The following is an 18,007-nucleotide window of genomic DNA, read 5'->3' on the forward strand; positions in this document are numbered from 1 at the left end:
GCCAGGGCCCAGATTTAGACCTGGCAGGAAGGAGGCCCAGTCACCTCGTGGGCACAGCCCTGGGCCAGGAGCATGGGGCTGTGTGTAGGAGGGGTGGGGGAGTGGGGGATGCATGCCTGTGTCTGCATGTGTGCATGCCTGTGTGTGCATGCCTGTGTGTGTGCATGCCTGTGTCTGTGTGTGCACGCCTGTGTCTGTGTGTGTGCATGCCTATTGGCACGTGTGTATGCCTGTCTGCGTATGTGCGTGCCTGTGTCTGTGTGCCTGCCTGCCTGCCTGCGTGTGTGAATGCCTGTGTCTGCATGTGTATACCTGTCTGCATGTGTGCATACCTGTGTCTGTGTACATGCATGCCTGTCTGCGTGTGTATGTGCCTGTGTCTGAGTATGTGCATGCCTATGTCTGTGGGTGTGCATGCCTGTGTCTGCATGTGCACATGCCTGTGTCTGCGTGTGTGCATGCCTGTATCTGTATGTGTGCATGCCTGTCTGCATGTGTGCATGCCTGTGTCTGTGTGTGTGCACGCCTGTGTCTGTGTGTGTGCATTGCTGTATCTGCGTGTGTACATGCCTGTGTCTGTTGAGTGCATGCCTATCTGTGTGTGTATGCCTGTGTCTATGTGTGCGCATGCCTATGTCCACATGCTTGTGTATGCATGTATGCATGCCTATGTCTCCATGCTTGTGTCTGTGTATGCCTGTGTGTGCATGTGTGCATATCTATGTCTGCATGTCAGCATGCCTGTGTATACATATATGCCTGTGTCGAAATGTGTTGATGTGTGTGTGCTCTTGTCATTTGATGTCTGCTGTGTCCCTCCCAGGTCAGAGGGTAAATCCCTCACCTCGTGGGGAATTTTCTCTAATTACAGGGAGATTTTGGCCTATTCTATTGGCTGGGACAGCATCGAGGACATTTCTCTCCTGTCTTGAGGGCTATGAACCTGGGCCCAAGAGTTGTGGGGCCCTGACGATACCCAGGGCCTAACTCTAACAGGGGAAGGGTTCTTAGGAACTTGAATTTGGGGCTTCAGGTTTGAACAACGGTGGCAAGAATCTCCCTTTGACCCCAAGGGGGGCCCGGGGGTCCGGACACACCACGGCAGGCCCCACACGGCCACCCTTCACGCCCGGGGCCGGGGGTCGCCGCGGGCCCCGGGGGGGCGTACCTCTCACGAGGGTCACGGGCCGGTCCACGAGAAAGTCGAAGGCCTTGGTCAAGTAGGTGATGGGGTTGGGCAGCGCGGTCTGCGGCGCAGGCGCCGGCGTGCGGCGCGGCGGCTCGGGGTACACGTCCTTGTCCCACTTGTCCGGCATGTTGGCGGCGCCGTGACCGTAAACAGCTGCCTGATTATGGTGCTCAGGGGTGACTCTGGCAATTATAGTCTTATACGGGGTACATGTCCATGGGGGTCCCTGACCTGCTCTGTGTCCATGCTAGACAGGGCTCATCTGGGTCACCGTGACACTCACTGCACCCAGGGCATGTTGCTGAGCGTGGGCCCATCCTCCAGGGACTGCCCCCTTGACTCCCGCGTACTTGCAGGTGGCCGTGCTGTGGCCGGGAGTGGCCAACGGCCCCTTTGGAACTCAGAGGGCAGAACTTCGTGCACCAGCATGGTTCTTGGTGCACAAAGTGCCCTTCTCAACCCTGTTATTTGTTTCTGGGTTTGGGGCTAATACACACATTTGCTTGGAGATTGGTCAGTCCCAGAGCTTCTTTTTTTTTTTCTTTTTGGGTCACACCCAGCGATGCTCAGGGGTTATTCCTAGCTCTGTACTCAGGAATTACTCTTGGCGGTGCTTGGGGACCATATGGGATGCCGGGGATCGAACCCAGGTTGGCCGCGTGCAAGGCAAACGCCCTACCTGCTGTGCTATTGCTCCGGCCCTTTTTTTGTTTATTTGTTTTTATTTTTAGGCCACACCCGAGGCTGAGGCTCTTCATTAGGAATTACTCCCAGCAGTACTTGGGGGGAATCATATGGAATGCCGGGTCACTTGTGTGCAAGGCGGGGACCAAATGGAAAGTCACGTCTTTCTGTGTCAGTCTCCTGAGGCTGTCCGCAGGGCTCTCGGATTCCTGCACTGCGGGCTAGAGTTCTGCCGCTAGCGCCGGGCAGGCTTCCAAGGACGCGAGACCGAGGGAGGAGGTCATAGTCTCAAACAGGGTTTTACCCGCACCAGGATTCTATCCCAGCAGTCACCCGGTCGGCCGAACTACAAGCCCCATGATGCTTCGCGGAGGCGGCCGAACTACAAGCCCCATGATGCTCCGCGGAGGCGGCCGAACTACAAGCCCCGCAGTACCCCGCGGCGGCGGCTGTCCTGCGCACGCGCGGCGGCCTAAGGGCGTCCTCTGCGCGGGCGAGCCAGGCCACAGCTCCCGGGCAGCGACCGGACCGGGCAAGCATTTGGCCGCCGAGTCCGCAGCGCGCCGCCAACATGCCGGACAAGTGGGACAAGGACGTGTACCCCGAGCCGCCGCGCCGCACGCCGGCGCCTGCGCCGCAGACCGCGCTGCCCAACCCCATCACCTACTTGACCAAGGCTTTCGACTTTCTCGTGGACCGGCCCGTGACCCTCGTGAGAGGTACGCCCCCCCGGGGCTCGCGGCGACCCCCGGCCCCGGGCGTGAAGGGTGGCCGTGTGGGGCCTGCCGTGGTGTGTCCGGACCCCCGGGCCCCCCGCGCGTTCTCCCCGCCCCCACCCCGCCGTGACCATATATCCGCGCCTCCGGGGCGCCCCGTCCCCGCCTCTGCCCGCAGTTCCGGCAACAGCGCCGGCTTTGGGTGCTTAGCCAGGCTGCGGGACCGCAGGGCCTGGTCAGGCGCGGCAGCCCGGCCATTGCTTCGGGGCCACTGTCTGCAGGGGTTTCTTGGAACGCACCGTTGGGGACGTCGATGTGGTCTCCCTGCTGGGATGTGTCTAGGGGGATCGAAGTGCAGGACCCCGGAGCCCTCATCAGGGTGGCCGCGCAGAGCAAGGGTCAGGACTCTGCAGGTGGTCAGCCCCGTGGGCCACCCTGAGAAGCACATCAGGAACAAGGCTCCAGTGGGGACCCTGCCCACCCTCCCCTGGGGCGCCCCACATTCGAGCGGCTCTGTTTGCAGAGTTCATTGAGCGGCAGCATGCGAAGAACAGGTACTACTACTACCACCGGCAGTTCCGGCGCGTGCCTGACATCACCGAGTGTGCAGAGAAGGACATCCTCTGCATGTTCGAGGCAGAAATGCAGTGGAGACGGGATTAGTAAGTCCCCGCCACCTTTTCAGACCCCCATAGGTCGGGAGGTGGTCTCATATCGTTGATGACCACCTACTGTTCTTTCCTTTTAAGCAAAGTGGATCAGGAGATTGTCAATATAATCCAGGAAAGGATGAAGGCCTGCCAGCAAAGGGAGGGGGAGAGCTACAGGCAGAACTGTGCCAAGGAGCTGGAGCAGTTCACCCAAGTGGCCAAGGCCTACCAGGACCGCTGTGAGTAAGCCCACCCTGCACCCTACCCATCGGCTTTGGCCGGGTGTGGCTAGAGCTTGTGCTTGTTTTTCTCTTGACAGATCATGATCTGGGGGCCCACTACTCGGCCAGGAAGTGCCTGGCCAAGCAGAAGGAACGGATGCTGGCGGAGAGGAAAGCAGCTAAGGAGGCTGCTGCAGCCTGAGCACCTGCCTGCCTCTCTTATTATGACCAATAAACAGAATGAAACTTTTAGTCTCCAGGAGAAATAAAAACACAGGCAGTGTCAACTTTGTCAATTTGGCTTTATTTAAAAGCTTATGTGGTGGCCACTGCTGGAGCCTGGGTCCTCTGCACAGAGACTCTGGTATGGGTCTTCACCAGGTGGTCCGTGAATTCCTGCAGGAGACAAGATGTTAGCAGGGCAGATGTCCACCCAAGGGAGACGCCTGGGGTGTGGGGCTGCCAGTACCTGATACGGGGACTTGGTGAATACGGTCTCCTTCCAGAGGTCTGGAGTCAGATAGCTGTAGGTCTTGGAGATGGCATCAAACGTGGCCTTGGCTGCAAAGAGGAGAGGTCAGGCCAAGCACGCAGGGGAGGGGGTCAACCGCAGCTGAGGCCACGTGTCACTCACCAAAGTTGCCCAGGGTGGCAGTGCAGCCCCTGGCTGAGGTGTAGCAGTCGTCAATCCCAGCCATCATCAGCAACTTCTTGGGCACTGGGGCGGACACGATGCCAGTGCCCCTGGGCGCAGGGATGAGGCGCACCAGCACTGACCCACAGCGGCCTGTCACCTGGAAGGGGGCAGTAGGGGTGAGGACACTGGGTGGGAGCTCAGCTCCATCCCGCCCCCGCCTACACCTGCCCAGCCTTGCTAACCTTGCAAGGGACGGTGTGGGGTTTGCCAATCTTGTTCCCCCAGTAGCCTCGCCGCACGGGCACGATGGAGAGCTTGGCCAGGATGATGGCCCCCCGAATGGCAGTGGCCACCTCCTTGGAGCACTTCACCCCCAGACCCACGTGTCCGTTATAGTCCCCGATGGCGACGAAGGCCTGTTGAGACAAGGGGTGACTCGCGCCCGCCCGATGACCCAACCACTCCGGACGGTGGCTGTCGGGCCCCCGAGGGAGAGGCGGCCACGGGGCGGCCGGCCCGGGCCTCGGGGTCCCCTTACTGTATCTCCCGATGACGAAGGCCGCGCGCGGAGCAGCAAGCGCGACCACGCAGAGCTGGGAGAATCCCCCCCACCCCCCGGACCCTTGGGCCGCACCTTAAAGCGAGTGCGCTGGCCGGCGCGCGTCTGCTTCTGCACCGGCATGATCTTCAACACCTCGTCTTTGAGCGCCGGGCCCAGGAAGAAGTCGATGATCTCCGACTCCTTGATGGGCAGCGAGAAGAGATATATCTCCTCCAGCGACTTGATCTTCATGTCCTTGACTAGGCGGCCCAGCTTGGTGACGGGGATCCACTGGGGAGACACGGCGGGCGGGTGGGCGGGCGGCCGGCCTGCTAATCCCTGCCCGCGCGCTCACCGGCGCCGCCACTTACCTCCTTGTCCTCGGCCTTTCCTCCACGGGCCCCGCGGCCGCGCCCGCGACCACGTCCACGGCCGCGGCCACGCCCCCGCAGGCCGCTGCCGAAACCTCCGCGGAAACCGCCGCGATTTCCCATGCCGGGGCCCCCCGGGCCTCCGGGCCCTCCCGCAGCACCGGCGTCATCCGCCATTTGCTAGAGAGACAAGAGACGGCCCCTGAGTGGACCCTGCGGCCGACAGTGCCCGGACCCTCCCACAGGCGCGGATGTCGGCGGATTCCCGCCCCGGGCCGCGCGCAGCCGAAAGCACCGCAGCAGCACTCACGTGTTTTCGTGGAGAAGAAGAGAGAGGGTTCGCGAGAGAGGCCTTTTATAGTCTTGCAAATGCCGCGAGATCTCGACGCCTCCGCCGCGGGGGCCACGGAACCCGGAGACAGCCTGTGATTGGCTGGCGGCCTCGGCGTGCGCCTGCGCGTCGGTTCCTGCAGCGACGGGTCCCGGAAGTCGCTATAAATGGCCGCGTGGCCGGCTCTGCCGCCTCTCGGGCTGCAGGTAAGGCTGCTTTCGGCTCCACGGCGCCCGCTGAAAGTCACCCGCGGCCTCGCCCGTGGCCACGGGTGAGATTCGGCGCCCAGAGCACTGGGGCTTCAGCTCACCGCCCACTTTCGGTGTGGGGAGGTGAAACCCAGGCCCCGACAGCACCCTGCGTGACCCTCCGCGCCCTCCCCCGCCGGTGGCTCGACCCCCGGAGCCCCGACTCTCCGCCCCCGCCCGGCGGCGCAACCCCCAGCCCCCGCTCACCCGCCCGCCTTCTGCCCACAGGAACCTCGGATCCTCGGACCGTCGGACCCCGAGAGCCGCCACCAGCGCCGCGCAGCAGGGGCGGGGGAGGGGCCCGCCCCCCATTTTCAATAAACTTGCTGGTGCTGAACTTGCGCGTTTCTTAGTCTTCCCGCCTTGCTTTCTCCCGGGTTAGAATGTGGGTGCCCTGTGACTGGTGCGCCGGGGGACACCCGAGGGTGGGGCTGGAGAGTGGTTAACCCCGGCCTCGCATGTGGGCAGCGTCGTATCCTTCCCTTTTTCCCTAGACTGTGGACGGCCCTCCACCTGGCTGCCCACCAGAGCCTCCCTTCCGTGCTTTTGTGCTTGGGAGATCAGTGGCCATCGCCCCTGAGGCAGGGCTTCTGGGGCCTGTTGTTTGGCGGTCCTGCCCTCTAAGGGGAGATAGCAAGAGCCAGCGGTGCCAGGGGCCTGACCACGACTGTGGTTGGCTGGGGCCACACAATGCCACTGTGAGGTCAGCTGCCCCAGGCTGTGAAATGGAGCCGCCCCTGCCCTTAAGCTCAGTGGAGCTGCCCCCCAGATCTGGAGCATGGTGAGCCATCAGCCTTGGCCTGGCCCACTCTGGGTAGCCAGTGGAGAAGGGCAGAGCCCATCACTGGCCAAGGGTGGGCAGGCCCCAGACAGGGGAAGGTCCTTGTGGGGCTGCTGGAGGCTTCAGAGGATGGGTTGGTCTTCAGAGTGGGTACTGGCGCAGGCCCCCACCTGGGCTCGGGGTGTCCACTTCCCCATCCCCAACCCCCCTGGAGCTGGTCCAGGCTGAGTGTGGAGTCGGTTCTAATCCAGTTAGTTGCCTTGCAGAGTGGCGGGTACGATCTCAACCTCTTCGCCAGCCCCCCTGACTACAACTTCCTGTGCTCCGTCTGCCATGGGGTTCTCAAGAGGCCCGTGAGGCTGCCCTGCGGCCATGTCTTCTGCAAGAAGTGCATCGTCCGCTGGCTGGCCAGGTGTGCAACCCCAGGAGGGCAGTGCGGGGTCTAGGAGCCAGGCCTGGGACCCTAAGATAGTGTGGGCTGCCTCTCGCTGTGACATGAGGCTGTCTCCGAAGCGCTCAGGCCCCCAAGCTGGATGGAGAGCTTGTGTCCCACACCCCGACTCTCCTAGGCAGAAGACGTGTCCCTGCTGCAGGGAGGAGGTGAAGCAGAGAAAGATGGTCCATGTGCACAGACTCCGGAAGACCATAGGCCGCCTGGAGGTCAAGGTAGCTCAGCCCCACGGCAAGGACGCCAGGCCTGGCCGCTTGGCCCACAGCTTGCCGTGCGGCTGCACGGGGCTCCCTGCCATAGCTCAACAATCTGACCACACCTTTGTTCTCCAGAACCTGGTCCCTCTGGCATTAATGGTTCCTGCCACTCCCAAGCATTTTCCCAGCAATCCCTCACCACCACTGTGCCCCGGGGCTGCCCAGGTGGCACCAAGCTGGCAGTTAACGGGCAGTGCCCACCCCACCTGGCCCACACGGTGCTCTCCTACTCCCCCAGTGCAGGAACGCTGAGGCCGGCTGCTTGGTCACCTGCCCTCTGGCCCACCGCCGGGGACACCAGGACTCATGCCCTTTCGAGCTGATGGCCTGCCCCAACGAGGGCTGCGCCGCACGGGTGCCACGCGGGGCCCTGGTGGAGCACAGGCAGAGCTGCCCGCTCACGGCCCAGCAGCGCTGCCCCCTGGGCTGCGGAGCCATGCTGGGCCCAGCTGAGCGTGGGCGCCACAACTGCTACCGGGATCTGCGTGAGGCGTGGAGCCGGAGCCAGGAGCGCAGCCGCAGACTGTTGCTCTACCTGGCACGCCACACGCGCAAGATGCACCACGCCACCGGCCTCCTGCGGCGACAGCTGGCCCAGCTGGGGGAATTCCTGGAGGAGGATGCCCAGGTGGTGGGTGGGGAGGTCCCACCAGAGGCTGTGACCGCGGCTGAAGGCAGCCCCGAGGCTGAGGTGGGGACCCAGGGCTCAGGTTCCTTGCGCATAGAGGGGTAAATAAATGCGGAGCCCAGGGCCCTGTCTGCCACATAGACCTTTAGGCCTTCGTCCTTGTCATATCCGCTGACCCGTCCACTTCGAGGCAGAAGACAGAGGGGAGCGGGTGCCCACAGGAGCTGGGGAGGGGGTGGAAGCTCAGGGCCTGGCGGGCAGCCCTGAGCACCCACCCCAGTTGAGTAGCTGTTCTTCAAGTCCCCTGCCCCCGAGGTCATTCCTGACCGTGCCCACTTTGTCCAGTCGCTGATGTCTGACCCATTTCTGGAAGAGCGCCGGGCACGCGGTGTACTGCCCAATAAACATCAGATGTTACCTGATTCAGTGTATCTGCGTGTTTATCAGAACCGGCGCCCCGCCAAGGCTGCTCCCTTCGCGATTCGGAGGCAGGAGCCAGCGTTAAGCCTAACGCTGATTCCGGGAGAGTTGCGGGCCGAGCCCAACGCTTCTTTGGCCTCATGCCTGAGTTTGACCCCTAGCACCAAACGGTTCCCTAATAGCACAGGACCAGGAGAAGCCCCTGAACGCCGCCGGGTGTGGCCAGAACCCAAAGACGAGACATAAAAAGCAGGTTTACTTGGCCACCTCTGACCCGGAGCCGGAGCCGCAACGCCGAATGCCTTCGTCACGGCCTCCCAGCCTTTTTGGGGGGGTCCTGGGGGCACACTTGGCGATGCTCAGGGCTGACTCCTGGCTCTGCACTCGGGGATCACCGCTAGCGGAGCTCAGGGACCATACGGGGTGCCGGGGATCGAACCCGGGACGGCTGCGCTCCAGCCAAGGCGCGCGCGGCGATGACGTCACGGAGCAGTGGCGTCATCGTCGCGCGACGGAAGTGCGGGGCGCACGGCGGTTCTCACGAGGCGGCGGCGGCGGTATGGCCGAGCCGGGGGCCGGCGCGGGCCGCTTCAAGGCCAAGTGAGTCAGTCGACGCGGCCGCGTGGGAGGGTCTTTGGGTGTCCGCGGGGGTCACCGGGCAGGGGGCTGCACGTGGAGGCGAGAGGGCAGCTCCCGGGCGGCTGCGACCCCGTCTGCTCTCCCCCCAGCTACGCGGTGGAGCGCAAGATCGAGCCTTTCTACAAGGGCGGGAAGGTGCAGGTACCGCCGGGGCCGGGGCCGGGGCCGGAGTGGGGACGCCCAGCTGCCGCAGAGGCTGAGACCCCCCCTCTTGCCAGCTGGACGGGACGGGGCAGCACCTGTTCTGCGTCTGCGGGACAAGAGTCAACGTCCTGGACGTGGCCTCGGGGGCCGTGCTGCGGGGGCTGGAGCAGGTGCGGAGCGGCCGGCGGGCGGGCAGGGGACGGGTGGCCGGCGCTCACTCTGGCCTCTTGCACCTAGCGTGTGGGTGGGCGAGTGGCCAGGGCGCCCACACTCTGTGCTCTTTCCCACAGGAGGACCAGGAGGACATTACCGCCTTTGACCTCAGCCCCGATGATCAGGTCCGTGCAGTGTGGACTCGAGGAGACTGGGATGGGAGGTGGGAAGGGGCTGCCCCCCTTTGCTGAGTTGTGACCCCACCCCAGGTGCTGGTGACGGCCAGCCGAGCACTGCTGCTGGCCCAGTGGGCGTGGCGAGAGGGCAGAGTGGTCCGCTTGTGGAAGGCCCTGCACACCGCCCCTGTGGCCAGCATGGCCTTCGACCCCACCTCCACACTGCTGGCCACAGGTACTGCTGACCAGGAGGGTGGGTCGGGCGGGCTGGTGGGCCCTGGCACGGGGCTTCCGGCTCACCCAAAGCACCCCCAGGTGGCTGTGACGGGGCCGTGAGGGTCTGGGACGTCGTCTGGCAATACGGAACACATCACTTTCGGGGTTCCCCTGGCGTGGTGCAGTGAGTAGGGGGGCCGGGCGGCGGGGCGGGGTCCCCTGGACCTGGCTCACCCCGCTCCCCCTGCAGCCTGGTGGCCTTCCACCCAGACCCCACGCGCCTGCTGCTCCTCTCCTCGGCCGCCGACGCCACCATCCGCGTGTGGTGCCTGCAGGGCCGCGCTTGCCTGGCCACGCTCTCCGCCCACTACAGTGCCGTCACCTCCCTGAGCTTCAGTGCCGATGGCCACAGCGTGCTCAGGTCAGACACAGGCTCCCGGGAGGGCGGGGCGCAGCCGGGCTGGGGACTGACAGGACTGACCGAACTGTGCCCCCAGCTCAGGCCGTGACAAAATCTGTGTCGTGTGGGACCTGCGGAGCTACCAGGCCACCAGGACCGTGCCTGTGTTTGAGGTGGGGCTGTGCGGGTTTTGGGGGGGCCCAGGGTGTGGGGGGGGGGCCGGGCTGCTGCCCCTGACCTGCCCTTTTTCAGACTGTGGAGGCAGCTGTGCTGCTGCCGGACGGGCCGGCCCCGGAGCTGGGCGTGACGTCCACCGGCCTGCACTTCTTGACCGCGGGTGACCAAGGTGCGTGGGGCGAGGGCGGACGGTGGGCAGGGGAGGGAGCCGTGGACGCTGGTCTCAGCGGCCCCTGTCCCCACAGGCGTGTTGCGCGTGTGGGAGGCGGCGTCTGGGCGGTGTGTGCACACGCAGGTCCGGGCCGCGGGCCCTGGGCAGGTGCTGACTCACTGCGTCCTGGCCCCTGCCGCGGGCCTGCTGCTGGGCGCCACTGCCGACCACGACCTGCTGCTCTACGAGGCCGGGTCCCTGAGACTGCAGAAGCAGGTGCGCCCGCCCTTCCCTCACCTGGCCCTGCCTACGGCCACCCCATGTGCCCTCCCCTCATGGGCCCCATTTCCGCCCCCAGTTCGCTGGCTACAATGAGGAGGTGCTGGACGTGCGCTTCCTGGGGCCCGAGGACACTCACATCGTGGTGGCCTCCAACAGCCCCTGCCTCAAGGTGTTCGAGCTGCGGACCTCGGCCTGCCAGATCCTACACGGCCACACGGGTGAGCCCCCGCCCCACCCGCCAGGACCCGCCCCACCCCCACTCCCAGCCTGACTCTCCCCACCCGCAGACATCGTGCTGGCTGTGGATGTGTTCCGGAAGGGGTGGCTCTTTGCCAGCTGTGCCAAGGTGAGGCCCAGGAGGGGTGTGTGTGTGTGTGGAGGGGGGTGCCTGGGCCGGCCCTGCCTCACCCCCATCTGTCTGCAGGATCAGAGTATCCGTGTCTGGAGGATGGACAGAGCCGGCCGCGTGGCCTGTGTGGCACAGGGCTCTGGGCACACGCACAGCGTGGGCACCATCTGCTGCTCCAGGTACTGAGGCAGCCCTAGGGGGGCCCAAGAGGCAGCCTTGGGTGTGGAGGGTGAGAGCGAGTGGCCGGTTGGAGCATGGCCAACTGGCTGGGGCTCAGCTGGCCTCTTCCCCACCTGGACCTCAGGCTGAAGGAGTCCTTCTTGGTGACGGGCAGCCAGGACTGCACCGTGAAGCTCTGGCCCCTCCCGGAAGCCCTGCTGTCCCGGGGTACAGCCAAGGAGGGCAGCCCCATCCCGCTGCAGGCCCAGGCCACACAGCGCTGCCACGCCAAGGTCAGCATGGTCTAGGTGGCATGGTCTAGGTGGGTGGGGCAGGGTGGGCAGCGGGGGCAGGGCCTCAGCTGCACCTCTCACTGCAGGACATCAACAGTGTGGCCGTGGCCCCCAACGACAAGCTGTTGGCCACGGGCTCCCAGGACCGCACGGCCCGGCTCTGGGCCCTGCCGCAGTGCCAGTTACTGGGAGTCTTCTCGGGCCACCGGCGGGGCCTCTGGTGTGTCCAGTTCTCCCCCATGGACCAGGTGCTGGCTACAGCCTCGGCTGACGGCACCGTGAAACTGTGGGCACTGCAGGACTTCAGCTGCCTGAAGGTATGGTGCCCTCATTTGGGGGGTTGGCCCCCATGCCCTCCCGACCTCCCCGCCGCCCCCTGGCCCCGTGCCCCTGTGCCCCCACGCCCTCCCGGCCTCATGCCTGACCTGGCCTGCACAGACCTTTGAGGGCCACGATGCCTCTGTGCTGAGGGTGACCTTTGTGAGCCGTGGCACGCAGCTGCTGTCCAGGTGAGAGGCAAGGGGGCCATGGGGATCTGGTAGGGGTGAGCTGAAGGGGGATGCTGGCACTGACTCGCCCCTCACCCTTCGCCCAGCGGCTCCGACGGACTCTTGAAGCTATGGACCATCAAGAACAATGAGTGTGTGCGCACGCTGGACGCCCACGAGGACAAGGTCTGGGGTCTCCACTGCAGCCGGCTGGACGACCGCGCCCTCACAGGCGCCAGTGACTCCTGCATCATCCTCTGGAAGGTGGGCTAGCGCGGGGGGTGGAGGGGGGAACAGCCTCAGGGCGTGGGTGTGACACCCACCCCCCATGTGGCCCCAGGATGTGACCGAGGAGGAGCAGGCCCAGGAGCAGGCCGCGCGTGAAGAGCAGCTGCTCAGGTGAGTCCCTGGCAGGGGGTGGCCCTCCGTGTCGGGGTGAGGTGGGCACACAGCAGCCCCTGAATCCTCCACAGGCAGCAGGAGCTGGACAACCTGCTCCACGAGCGACGCTTTCTGCGGGCGCTGGGCCTGGCCATCTCCCTGGACCGACCCCACACCGTGCTGACTGTGATACAGGGTCAGTGGCAGGGCCAGGCGGGGCTCCCCAGGCTCCCTCCGCACCTGCCCCCGGCTCAGCCGTGTCTCCCCCGCAGCCATCCGGCGGGACCCCGAGGCCAATGAGAAGCTGGAGGCCACCGTGCTCCAACTGCGGCGGGACCAGAAAGGTTAGAAGGGCCCGGGCTCTGCGGGGCCAGCGGGGCCAGGCCGACGGGGCTGACCTTGTCCACTGCTCGCAGAGGCCCTGCTGCGCTTCTGCGTCACGTGGAACACCAATGCGCGGCACTGCCATGAGGCCCAGGCCGTGCTGGGCACCCTGCTGCGGCACGAGCACCCCGAGGAGCTGCTGGCCTACGATGGCGTGCGGGCCTCACTGGAGGCGCTGCTGCCCTACACAGGTACCTGCGGGCGGGCAGGCGGGGAGGGGACAGCCCGCGAGCTCCGGGCATGGCTGACTCGCCACTGTCCCCGCAGAGCGCCACTTCCAGCGGCTCAGCCGGACACTGCAGGCCGCCACCTTCCTGGACTTCCTGTGGCGCAACATGAAGCTGGCCCCGCTCCCTGCTGGTCCGAGCCTCTGAGGCGCAGACACGGGCCTTGCCAGGGGTCACTGCAGAGGTGGGCCACCCCTGTGTGCTGGCACCGGGCCCATTAAAGCTCCGGGTGGGGCGCTGCTGCCTCCCGCACTCCGTGGTCCAGATTTGCTCTGGTTGGGGAGGGGGGGGCGGGCTGTCTCCTACCCGTGCCCCTTCGTGCCCCTTGGGGGCTGCCCCGTTTCAGCCCTGCCCACAGCCACCTCTTCCAGGCAGGGGCTGGAGAGGTGCTGTCTGCTGCTCGTTTGCCACAGGCTAGGAGGTGCCTGCATCCCGCTTCAGCTCGCCAGTGGGCCGCACCCGCTGGGTGGCATAGCCGCGTCCAGGATCACGAGGCATCCAGCAGACAGATGTACCAGGCGGGAGCCCGTGCGGCCCCCACAAGCCAGCAACAGGGCGTCAGACTTGCAGCAAGCCCTCCTGGGAGCGAGGGAAGGCCGTGGGGGGCGTCTGGGGGGCTCCGCAGGGATTTGCTGGAGCACAGGTGTGAGGTGGGGAACTCTTGAGGACATGCAGGGACACGACTTGCCCTCAGTGCTGACCTGAGGCTGCTTGGTGCGCACCAGGGCCGCCATGTATGCAGATGTTGGGTGTCAGGGACTGGCCATTGCTGGTCTGCGCAGGAGCCATGGGGAGGGGCTGGAAACCCACCTGGGGCAAGCCTTTGAAACCCTTGGAGTGCCGCGTTGGCCCCCACAATCAGGTGCTCAGCCCAGAGACTCTGAGACCCACCAACCAGCTGGGAGCAGAAGCCACAGAGACTGAGGCAGGGATTGGGAGGACGGCGACAGAGGTGGGCAGGCCTTGGCTACGGCAGGCGCGTTGCAGGCTGCAGTCTCGGGCGTAAGCACTGACTTTGTGGTCCCAGAAAATAAAAAGAATGAAGGGCAAAGAGCATGCTTTGGGTTTGCATAGGGTGGGCCCCTGGGGTTGCGGTAGGACCCGTGCACCTCAAGCTCAAGGCACTGCAGTCAGGGCCTCGGGTGCCCTGAACTCGGTTCTCACAGTGGCTGCACGGTTAACCTTTGGATCGAAGAGATCCTTTCCCCAGGCTGGAGATGGGGCATGGGAAGGCTGGGTGTACACACACACACACACAAACCAACCCAACAGCACTTTTATTCTGGGGCACCATCCCCCCCACCCAGGGCCCGTAGTGTGTCCCTGGTGCTTTGAAGCCCTCAGGTTCCCTGGTTTGGATGTGGGCAACAGACTGGTACCGGGCCTCCTATGGGGAGTGTGGGCAGCTGCAGTGGCTGCACCTGGGCTAGGCCAGAGACCACCTTCCTGGAGACTCGGCAGGTGGGCGTGCTGTTCTACACCCAGTATTCCTGGATCCACTCACTTCCTTCTGTGGCCCCTGTGCTCACCTGCCCGGCCTCGACATGTTCCTCACGTGAGATCCACTCCCCGGTCATGACACCCTGGCCTTCAGACTTCCTGCTGCCCGCCCCCGGGACACCTGCCCTCTTCTCGGTGCAGGGTACTGGCACTCGGCGCCAGGACCTCAGACATAAGGCTGTAACTTAGGCCTGGAGGTCCGCCTCCGTGCCCGGCCGGACCAGCCAATCCCTGGAGTTCCCGGGTCAGAGTACAGCGGCTTGCCTTGCAGCGGCCAGACTGGGCTCGACCCTCCGCACCCTCTGAGCGTCCCCAAGCACTACCCGGAGCCATCCTGCGCGTGGTGTTGAATGTGACAAGGCAAAGAGGAATCCCAGTGAGGCGGTCGGTGCGGTCTTCGCGTGGCTAGGGGCCACTCCGTGAAGCCCCCGCCCTCGGAGGAGGCACGGGGTCCCTCTGCCATCGCCAGTCGGTGTGGGGGGCACGAGCCCTGCCCCGGCACCCGGCAGGCCCGGGTCGACGCGCGCCGTCCGGCCGTTGGGAGCGGTTGCCAGGACCCGGCTCCTCTGTGCGCTCAGGGCCGCGCGCGCGTTGCCATGGCAACACTGGCGGCGGGTGGGCGCGCGGGGCAGAGCGCTCAGAGTCGGCCCCGGTCGCGCCAGACGGGGTGCAGGTCAGGGGACAGGCCAGGGGAGCGATGGGGGCGGCGCGGGCGGCCGCACGGGCGCAGCCCCGGCCCCAGCCCGAGCCCGAGCCCGCGGCCGCGGCCCGGCCGCGGCGCAGCTTCCACCACACCCTCCTCTTCTACTGGCGTAAGCGGGAGCGGCCCGCGCCCGCCGCGCGCTCCCGCAGCCCGATCCGCACGCGGACCCGCAGCGGCGCCCGCGCCCGCGCTGCCCGCAGCCAGACTTCCGGGGCGGACCCCGCTCCCGCGCCCCCGCCCCCGCCCGCGCCCGCGCCCGCCTCCCCGCCCGCGCCCGCGCCCGCCTCCCCGCCCGCGCCCGCGCGCCCTGGCTCGTGCAGCCGCGCCTTGGCGGCGGCGCGCGCGCTGGCCTGGAGGCCGAGCTGGAGGCCGAGCTGGAGGCCGCGCTGGCCCGGCTGGCACTGCGGCATGGCGGCTGGCGGGCAGGGCCCCGCGGGCGGAGGCGGCCTCTTCTCCTTCCTGCCGGGCGGCGCGCGGCCCGACGGCCCGGACGAGCTGGACACGGACGCGCGCGGCCGGGGCGCGGGCCGGCGAGAGCCGGGCGCGGCGGCCGCCCCCGAGCCCGCGGCCGCGCCGGACGCCGCCCGGAGGCGGCCGTGCCGGGCCTGCGTCGACTTCAAGACGTGGATGCGCACGCAGCGCAAGGTGGGCGCGGGGCGGGCGCGGGGCGCGGGGCCGGGCGCGGGGCCGCGCGGTGACGTGGCGCCTCCCCCCGCAGCGCGACAGCACGCTCAGAGACGACTGCCCTGAGGACCGCCAGGAGCTGGGCCGCCACAGCTGGGCCGTCCTGCACACGCTAGCCGCCTACTATCCCGAGGCGCCCACCCGCGAGCAGCAGCAGGACATGGCCCAGTTCATACACTTGTTCTCCAAGTTCTACCCGTGCGACGAGTGCGCGGAGGACATCAGGAAGAGGTGAGCGCGGCGGCACGTGGGCCGCCCGCGGGGGCCTGGCGGTGGGCGTCAGGGTGGGGCCTCAGGCCGCTGCGGCCGCTGCCGCCCGCGGGCCGGGCTGCGGGTGATCCCCGGGCGCGCCCTGCGATTAACGAGGCTGTAAACCTCCTCCCGCCCGGCCCCTCCCTGGCCAGAGCCTGCGGGCAGCTGCTCCGAGCTCTCTTCCTGGGGAGGGCCCGGGCACGGCTGGCGGGGCAGAGGCACCTCCTCATCCTCTCTGCGCCCCCCAGGATTTACAGGAACCAGCCCGACACCCGCTCGCGGGCCCGCTTCACGCAGTGGCTGTGCCGCCTGCACAACGAGGTGAACCGGAAGCTGGGCAAGCCAGACTTCGACTGCTCACAGGTGGACGAGCGCTGGCGGGACGGCTGGAAGGACGGCTCCTGCGACTAGGGGGCGTCGTCACTGGCGGGTTGGGGTGGGGAGCTAATTAAAGTACTCAGCCACAGCCAGCCTGTGTCAGTCGGCCGCCCCCGGACACAGTGAGAGCCAGCACCCTGGGTTCAGGCCCGGGGACCAGGGGCTGCACCTGCCACTCAGGCTGTGGTGTCCTGCTCGCCCTCCGCCCCACGCACACGGCTACAGGCCTGGCTGGGCTGCGTGCCAGGGGCTGAGGCTGGCCTCTGCCCTTGCAGGGCAGGGCAGCTGGGCAGGACTTAGGTGATGTCCTCTTTGCACAGACTGTCCACAGCCTCCTGGAACCGTTTTCTCATTCTGGATCTGAGAAAAGGCCTAGGAAGCCTTGAGGAACCTCAGGCCGTCGGCTGCCCCTCCAGTCCTCAGGGACGGGCACAGATGGCAGAGGGGGGCCTGCAAAGGGGCTTGCCAGGGTCCCAGGGCACCAGCCTCCAGACCCCCCATAACTGGGAGGGCAGGGAAAAGACTGGTGGGACCTGACATCTCTCCAACTGCTGCTTCAGCAGGGCGGGAGGGGGGACCCAGTGAGGGAGACTGGATGGGGCAGGGACCATCCAAAGGCAGACAGCCAGAGAAATGTGAAGGGGCCTTGTCCTGCTCACACCTGACCTCCAGGGGGCAGCAGCACCCTGTGCCTGCCTGTGATGTGAAGCTGCTGTCACCTGGTGGGCCCCTGCAGACAGGGTGCTGGACAACTCCTTTCCCCTGAGCCCCACCCTCCCAATAAAGTGTCATTTCCTGCCATCCACTTCCCTTCTTGTCATTTTGGCAATGACCTGATTGTACCTTGGCGGCAGCAGTGGTGCTCCCTGGGCACTGCAGAGCAGGGTGTGGTGCTAAGGCCTGTGGTCCTCGAGCACGTCTAGGGATGCCCTCTTGGACATACCCACAGTCCAGTGTTTTGGTGTCCCACAGGTGCTTGCCAGGAGTCACGATCCTGGCCATGGAATGAGGCCTCTGGCTTCTGGGATGGAGAGAACGACACAAACCCACCTTCATGCTTGCCAAGCCCACACTCCAGCCCTCACAGCTAGCTTCCTGCTGAATTCCCAGGCTCCCATGGTGTCCAGGCTAAGACGCAGGATCCAAGAAGTTAGGCTTCAAGTTCAGGAGGGGGCAGGTGGAGGTCTGAACTGCCTTTGGAGCAAAGGAAGTGGAGAGATGGCCTGGGTTCAAGTGTTCTTGGGAGATGAGACCGAGATGGGACTTGGGGAGAGGGGGAGTTTTGATTTTTGGGTCATACCTGGCAATGCTTAGGGCTTATTTCTGGCTCTGCACTCAGAAATCAATCCTGGCAGTGCCTGGGAGACTATATGGGATGTCAGGGATTGAACCTGGGTGGTCCACCTGCAAGGCAAACTGTACCCACTGTACTCTCTCCGGCCAAAGGGCTGCTTTTTTAGGTGCCAATATGGACTTAGACAAGGAGACAGGATGGGCCAGAGACAGCACAGGTGGGTAGGGTGCTTTCACACTGCTGACAGCCAGCACCCGAGGGTGTGGCTCCCAAATTTAGAAAAATGGGGACATGATGTAGCTGGAAGAGTTCCTGAGAGGCCAGAGGTACTGAGTGACATCTGGGGGCTCTGAGACATGTCACAGTCCTCAGGGGCCTGGATCCGCATCCTTACTCCCTCCTGAAGGCCGTGGCCTGCGGGCGGAGCCTCGAGCCCAGCACTGGGCCCCCAA

The 18,007-nt window shown here is 65.7% G+C and overlaps 5 protein-coding genes and 2 non-coding genes across 7 annotated transcripts; 5 read left to right on the top strand and 2 right to left on the bottom strand.

Annotated features, from left to right (window-relative positions):
* Positions 1-2,353: 2,353 nt before the first annotated feature.
* Positions 2,354-3,747, top strand: NDUFB10 (NADH:ubiquinone oxidoreductase subunit B10). The gene is made up of 4 exons (XM_056135282.1): positions 2,354-2,592; positions 3,113-3,251; positions 3,339-3,478; positions 3,559-3,747. Exons 1-4 carry the CDS (start codon positions 2,445-2,447, stop codon positions 3,660-3,662), a joined length of 531 nt encoding a protein of 176 aa, XP_055991257.1. The 5' UTR covers positions 2,354-2,444; the 3' UTR covers positions 3,663-3,747.
* Positions 3,744-5,290, bottom strand: RPS2 (ribosomal protein S2). Its single transcript, XM_056135261.1, has 6 exons — positions 5,010-5,290; positions 4,732-4,929; positions 4,340-4,513; positions 4,095-4,254; positions 3,930-4,021; positions 3,744-3,856 (listed from the first exon to the last, which is right to left on the bottom strand). The coding sequence occupies exons 1-6, from the start codon at positions 5,184-5,186 to the stop codon at positions 3,776-3,778; spliced, it is 882 nt and encodes a 293-aa protein (XP_055991236.1). The 5' UTR covers positions 5,187-5,290; the 3' UTR covers positions 3,744-3,775.
* On the bottom strand, positions 4,570-4,700 carry LOC130043033 (small nucleolar RNA SNORA64/SNORA10 family). The gene has a single exon (XR_008795306.1). It is a non-coding gene; the product is annotated as a small nucleolar RNA SNORA64/SNORA10 family (small nucleolar RNA).
* A 217-nt stretch (positions 5,291-5,507) lies between the features above and the next one.
* On the top strand, positions 5,508-7,810 carry RNF151 (ring finger protein 151). Its single transcript, XM_056135108.1, has 5 exons — positions 5,508-5,546; positions 5,817-5,887; positions 6,407-6,781; positions 6,939-7,035; positions 7,316-7,810. Exons 1-5 carry the CDS (start codon positions 5,508-5,510, stop codon positions 7,808-7,810), a joined length of 1,077 nt encoding a protein of 358 aa, XP_055991083.1.
* LOC130043036 (small nucleolar RNA ACA64) lies at positions 5,572-5,695 on the top strand. The gene has a single exon (XR_008795309.1). It is a non-coding gene; the product is annotated as a small nucleolar RNA ACA64 (small nucleolar RNA).
* Positions 7,811-8,645: 835 nt separating the features above from the next.
* On the top strand, positions 8,646-12,988 carry TBL3 (transducin beta like 3). Its single transcript, XM_056135224.1, has 22 exons — positions 8,646-8,725; positions 8,854-8,905; positions 8,983-9,078; positions 9,199-9,246; positions 9,331-9,472; positions 9,553-9,637; positions 9,704-9,874; positions 9,951-10,026; positions 10,106-10,199; positions 10,276-10,457; positions 10,540-10,681; positions 10,751-10,809; positions 10,888-10,991; positions 11,117-11,264; positions 11,351-11,581; positions 11,703-11,773; positions 11,860-12,016; positions 12,093-12,151; positions 12,226-12,329; positions 12,406-12,477; positions 12,550-12,708; positions 12,785-12,988. The coding sequence occupies exons 1-22, from the start codon at positions 8,685-8,687 to the stop codon at positions 12,889-12,891; spliced, it is 2,400 nt and encodes a 799-aa protein (XP_055991199.1). The 5' UTR covers positions 8,646-8,684; the 3' UTR covers positions 12,892-12,988.
* A 2,291-nt stretch (positions 12,989-15,279) lies between these two features.
* On the top strand, positions 15,280-17,047 carry GFER (growth factor, augmenter of liver regeneration). Its single transcript, XM_056135280.1, has 3 exons — positions 15,280-15,592; positions 15,666-15,862; positions 16,132-17,047. Exons 1-3 carry the CDS (start codon positions 15,356-15,358, stop codon positions 16,292-16,294), a joined length of 597 nt encoding a protein of 198 aa, XP_055991255.1. The 5' UTR covers positions 15,280-15,355; the 3' UTR covers positions 16,295-17,047.
* The last annotated feature ends 960 nt before the right edge of the window (positions 17,048-18,007 follow it).

The sequence above is a fragment of the Sorex fumeus genome, unplaced genomic scaffold, assembly GCF_029834395.1.
Source record: "Sorex fumeus unplaced genomic scaffold, SorFum_2.1 ptg000110l, whole genome shotgun sequence".
Classification (NCBI taxonomy): domain Eukaryota; kingdom Metazoa; phylum Chordata; class Mammalia; order Eulipotyphla; family Soricidae; genus Sorex; species Sorex fumeus.

What these genes read in the sequence shown, in the direction of transcription:
- RNF151 (XM_056135108.1), top strand. Translation starts at nt 5,508, where the DNA reads ATGGCCGCGTGGCCGGCTCTGCCGCCTCTCGGGCTGCAG. An exon ending in TGCCGCCTCTCGGGCTGCAG is followed by an intron (nt 5,547 to 5,816) that starts GTAAGGCTGCTT and finishes TTCTGCCCACAG; the next exon opens with GAACCTCGGATCCTCGGACC. An exon ending in GCAGCAGGGGCGGGGGAGGG is followed by an intron (nt 5,888 to 6,406) that starts GCCCGCCCCCCA and finishes CACTCTGGGTAG; the next exon opens with CCAGTGGAGAAGGGCAGAGC.
- NDUFB10 (XM_056135282.1), top strand. Translation starts at nt 2,445, where the DNA reads ATGCCGGACAAGTGGGACAAGGACGTGTACCCCGAGCCGCCGCGCCGC. An exon ending in GCCCGTGACCCTCGTGAGAG is followed by an intron (nt 2,593 to 3,112) that starts GTACGCCCCCCC and finishes CTCTGTTTGCAG; the next exon opens with AGTTCATTGAGCGGCAGCAT. An exon ending in CAAGGCCTACCAGGACCGCT is followed by an intron (nt 3,479 to 3,558) that starts GTGAGTAAGCCC and finishes TTCTCTTGACAG; the next exon opens with ATCATGATCTGGGGGCCCAC.
- TBL3 (XM_056135224.1), top strand. Translation starts at nt 8,685, where the DNA reads ATGGCCGAGCCGGGGGCCGGCGCGGGCCGCTTCAAGGCCAA. An exon ending in GCGGGCCGCTTCAAGGCCAA is followed by an intron (nt 8,726 to 8,853) that starts GTGAGTCAGTCG and finishes CTCTCCCCCCAG; the next exon opens with CTACGCGGTGGAGCGCAAGA. An exon ending in CGTGAAGAGCAGCTGCTCAG is followed by an intron (nt 12,152 to 12,225) that starts GTGAGTCCCTGG and finishes AATCCTCCACAG; the next exon opens with GCAGCAGGAGCTGGACAACC.
- RPS2 (XM_056135261.1), bottom strand. Translation starts at nt 5,186, where the DNA reads ATGGCGGATGACGCCGGTGCTGCGGGAGGGCCCGGAGGCCCGGGGGGC. An exon ending in GAAAGGCCGAGGACAAGGAG is followed by an intron (nt 4,930 to 5,009) that starts GTAAGTGGCGGC and finishes GTGTCTCCCCAG; the next exon opens with TGGATCCCCGTCACCAAGCT. An exon ending in GCCAGCGCACTCGCTTTAAG is followed by an intron (nt 4,514 to 4,731) that starts GTGCGGCCCAAG and finishes TTGTCTCAACAG; the next exon opens with GCCTTCGTCGCCATCGGGGA.
- GFER (XM_056135280.1), top strand. Translation starts at nt 15,356, where the DNA reads ATGGCGGCTGGCGGGCAGGGCCCCGCGGGCGGAGGCGGCCTCTTCTCC. An exon ending in GGATGCGCACGCAGCGCAAG is followed by an intron (nt 15,593 to 15,665) that starts GTGGGCGCGGGG and finishes CTCCCCCCGCAG; the next exon opens with CGCGACAGCACGCTCAGAGA. An exon ending in GCGGAGGACATCAGGAAGAG is followed by an intron (nt 15,863 to 16,131) that starts GTGAGCGCGGCG and finishes TGCGCCCCCCAG; the next exon opens with GATTTACAGGAACCAGCCCG.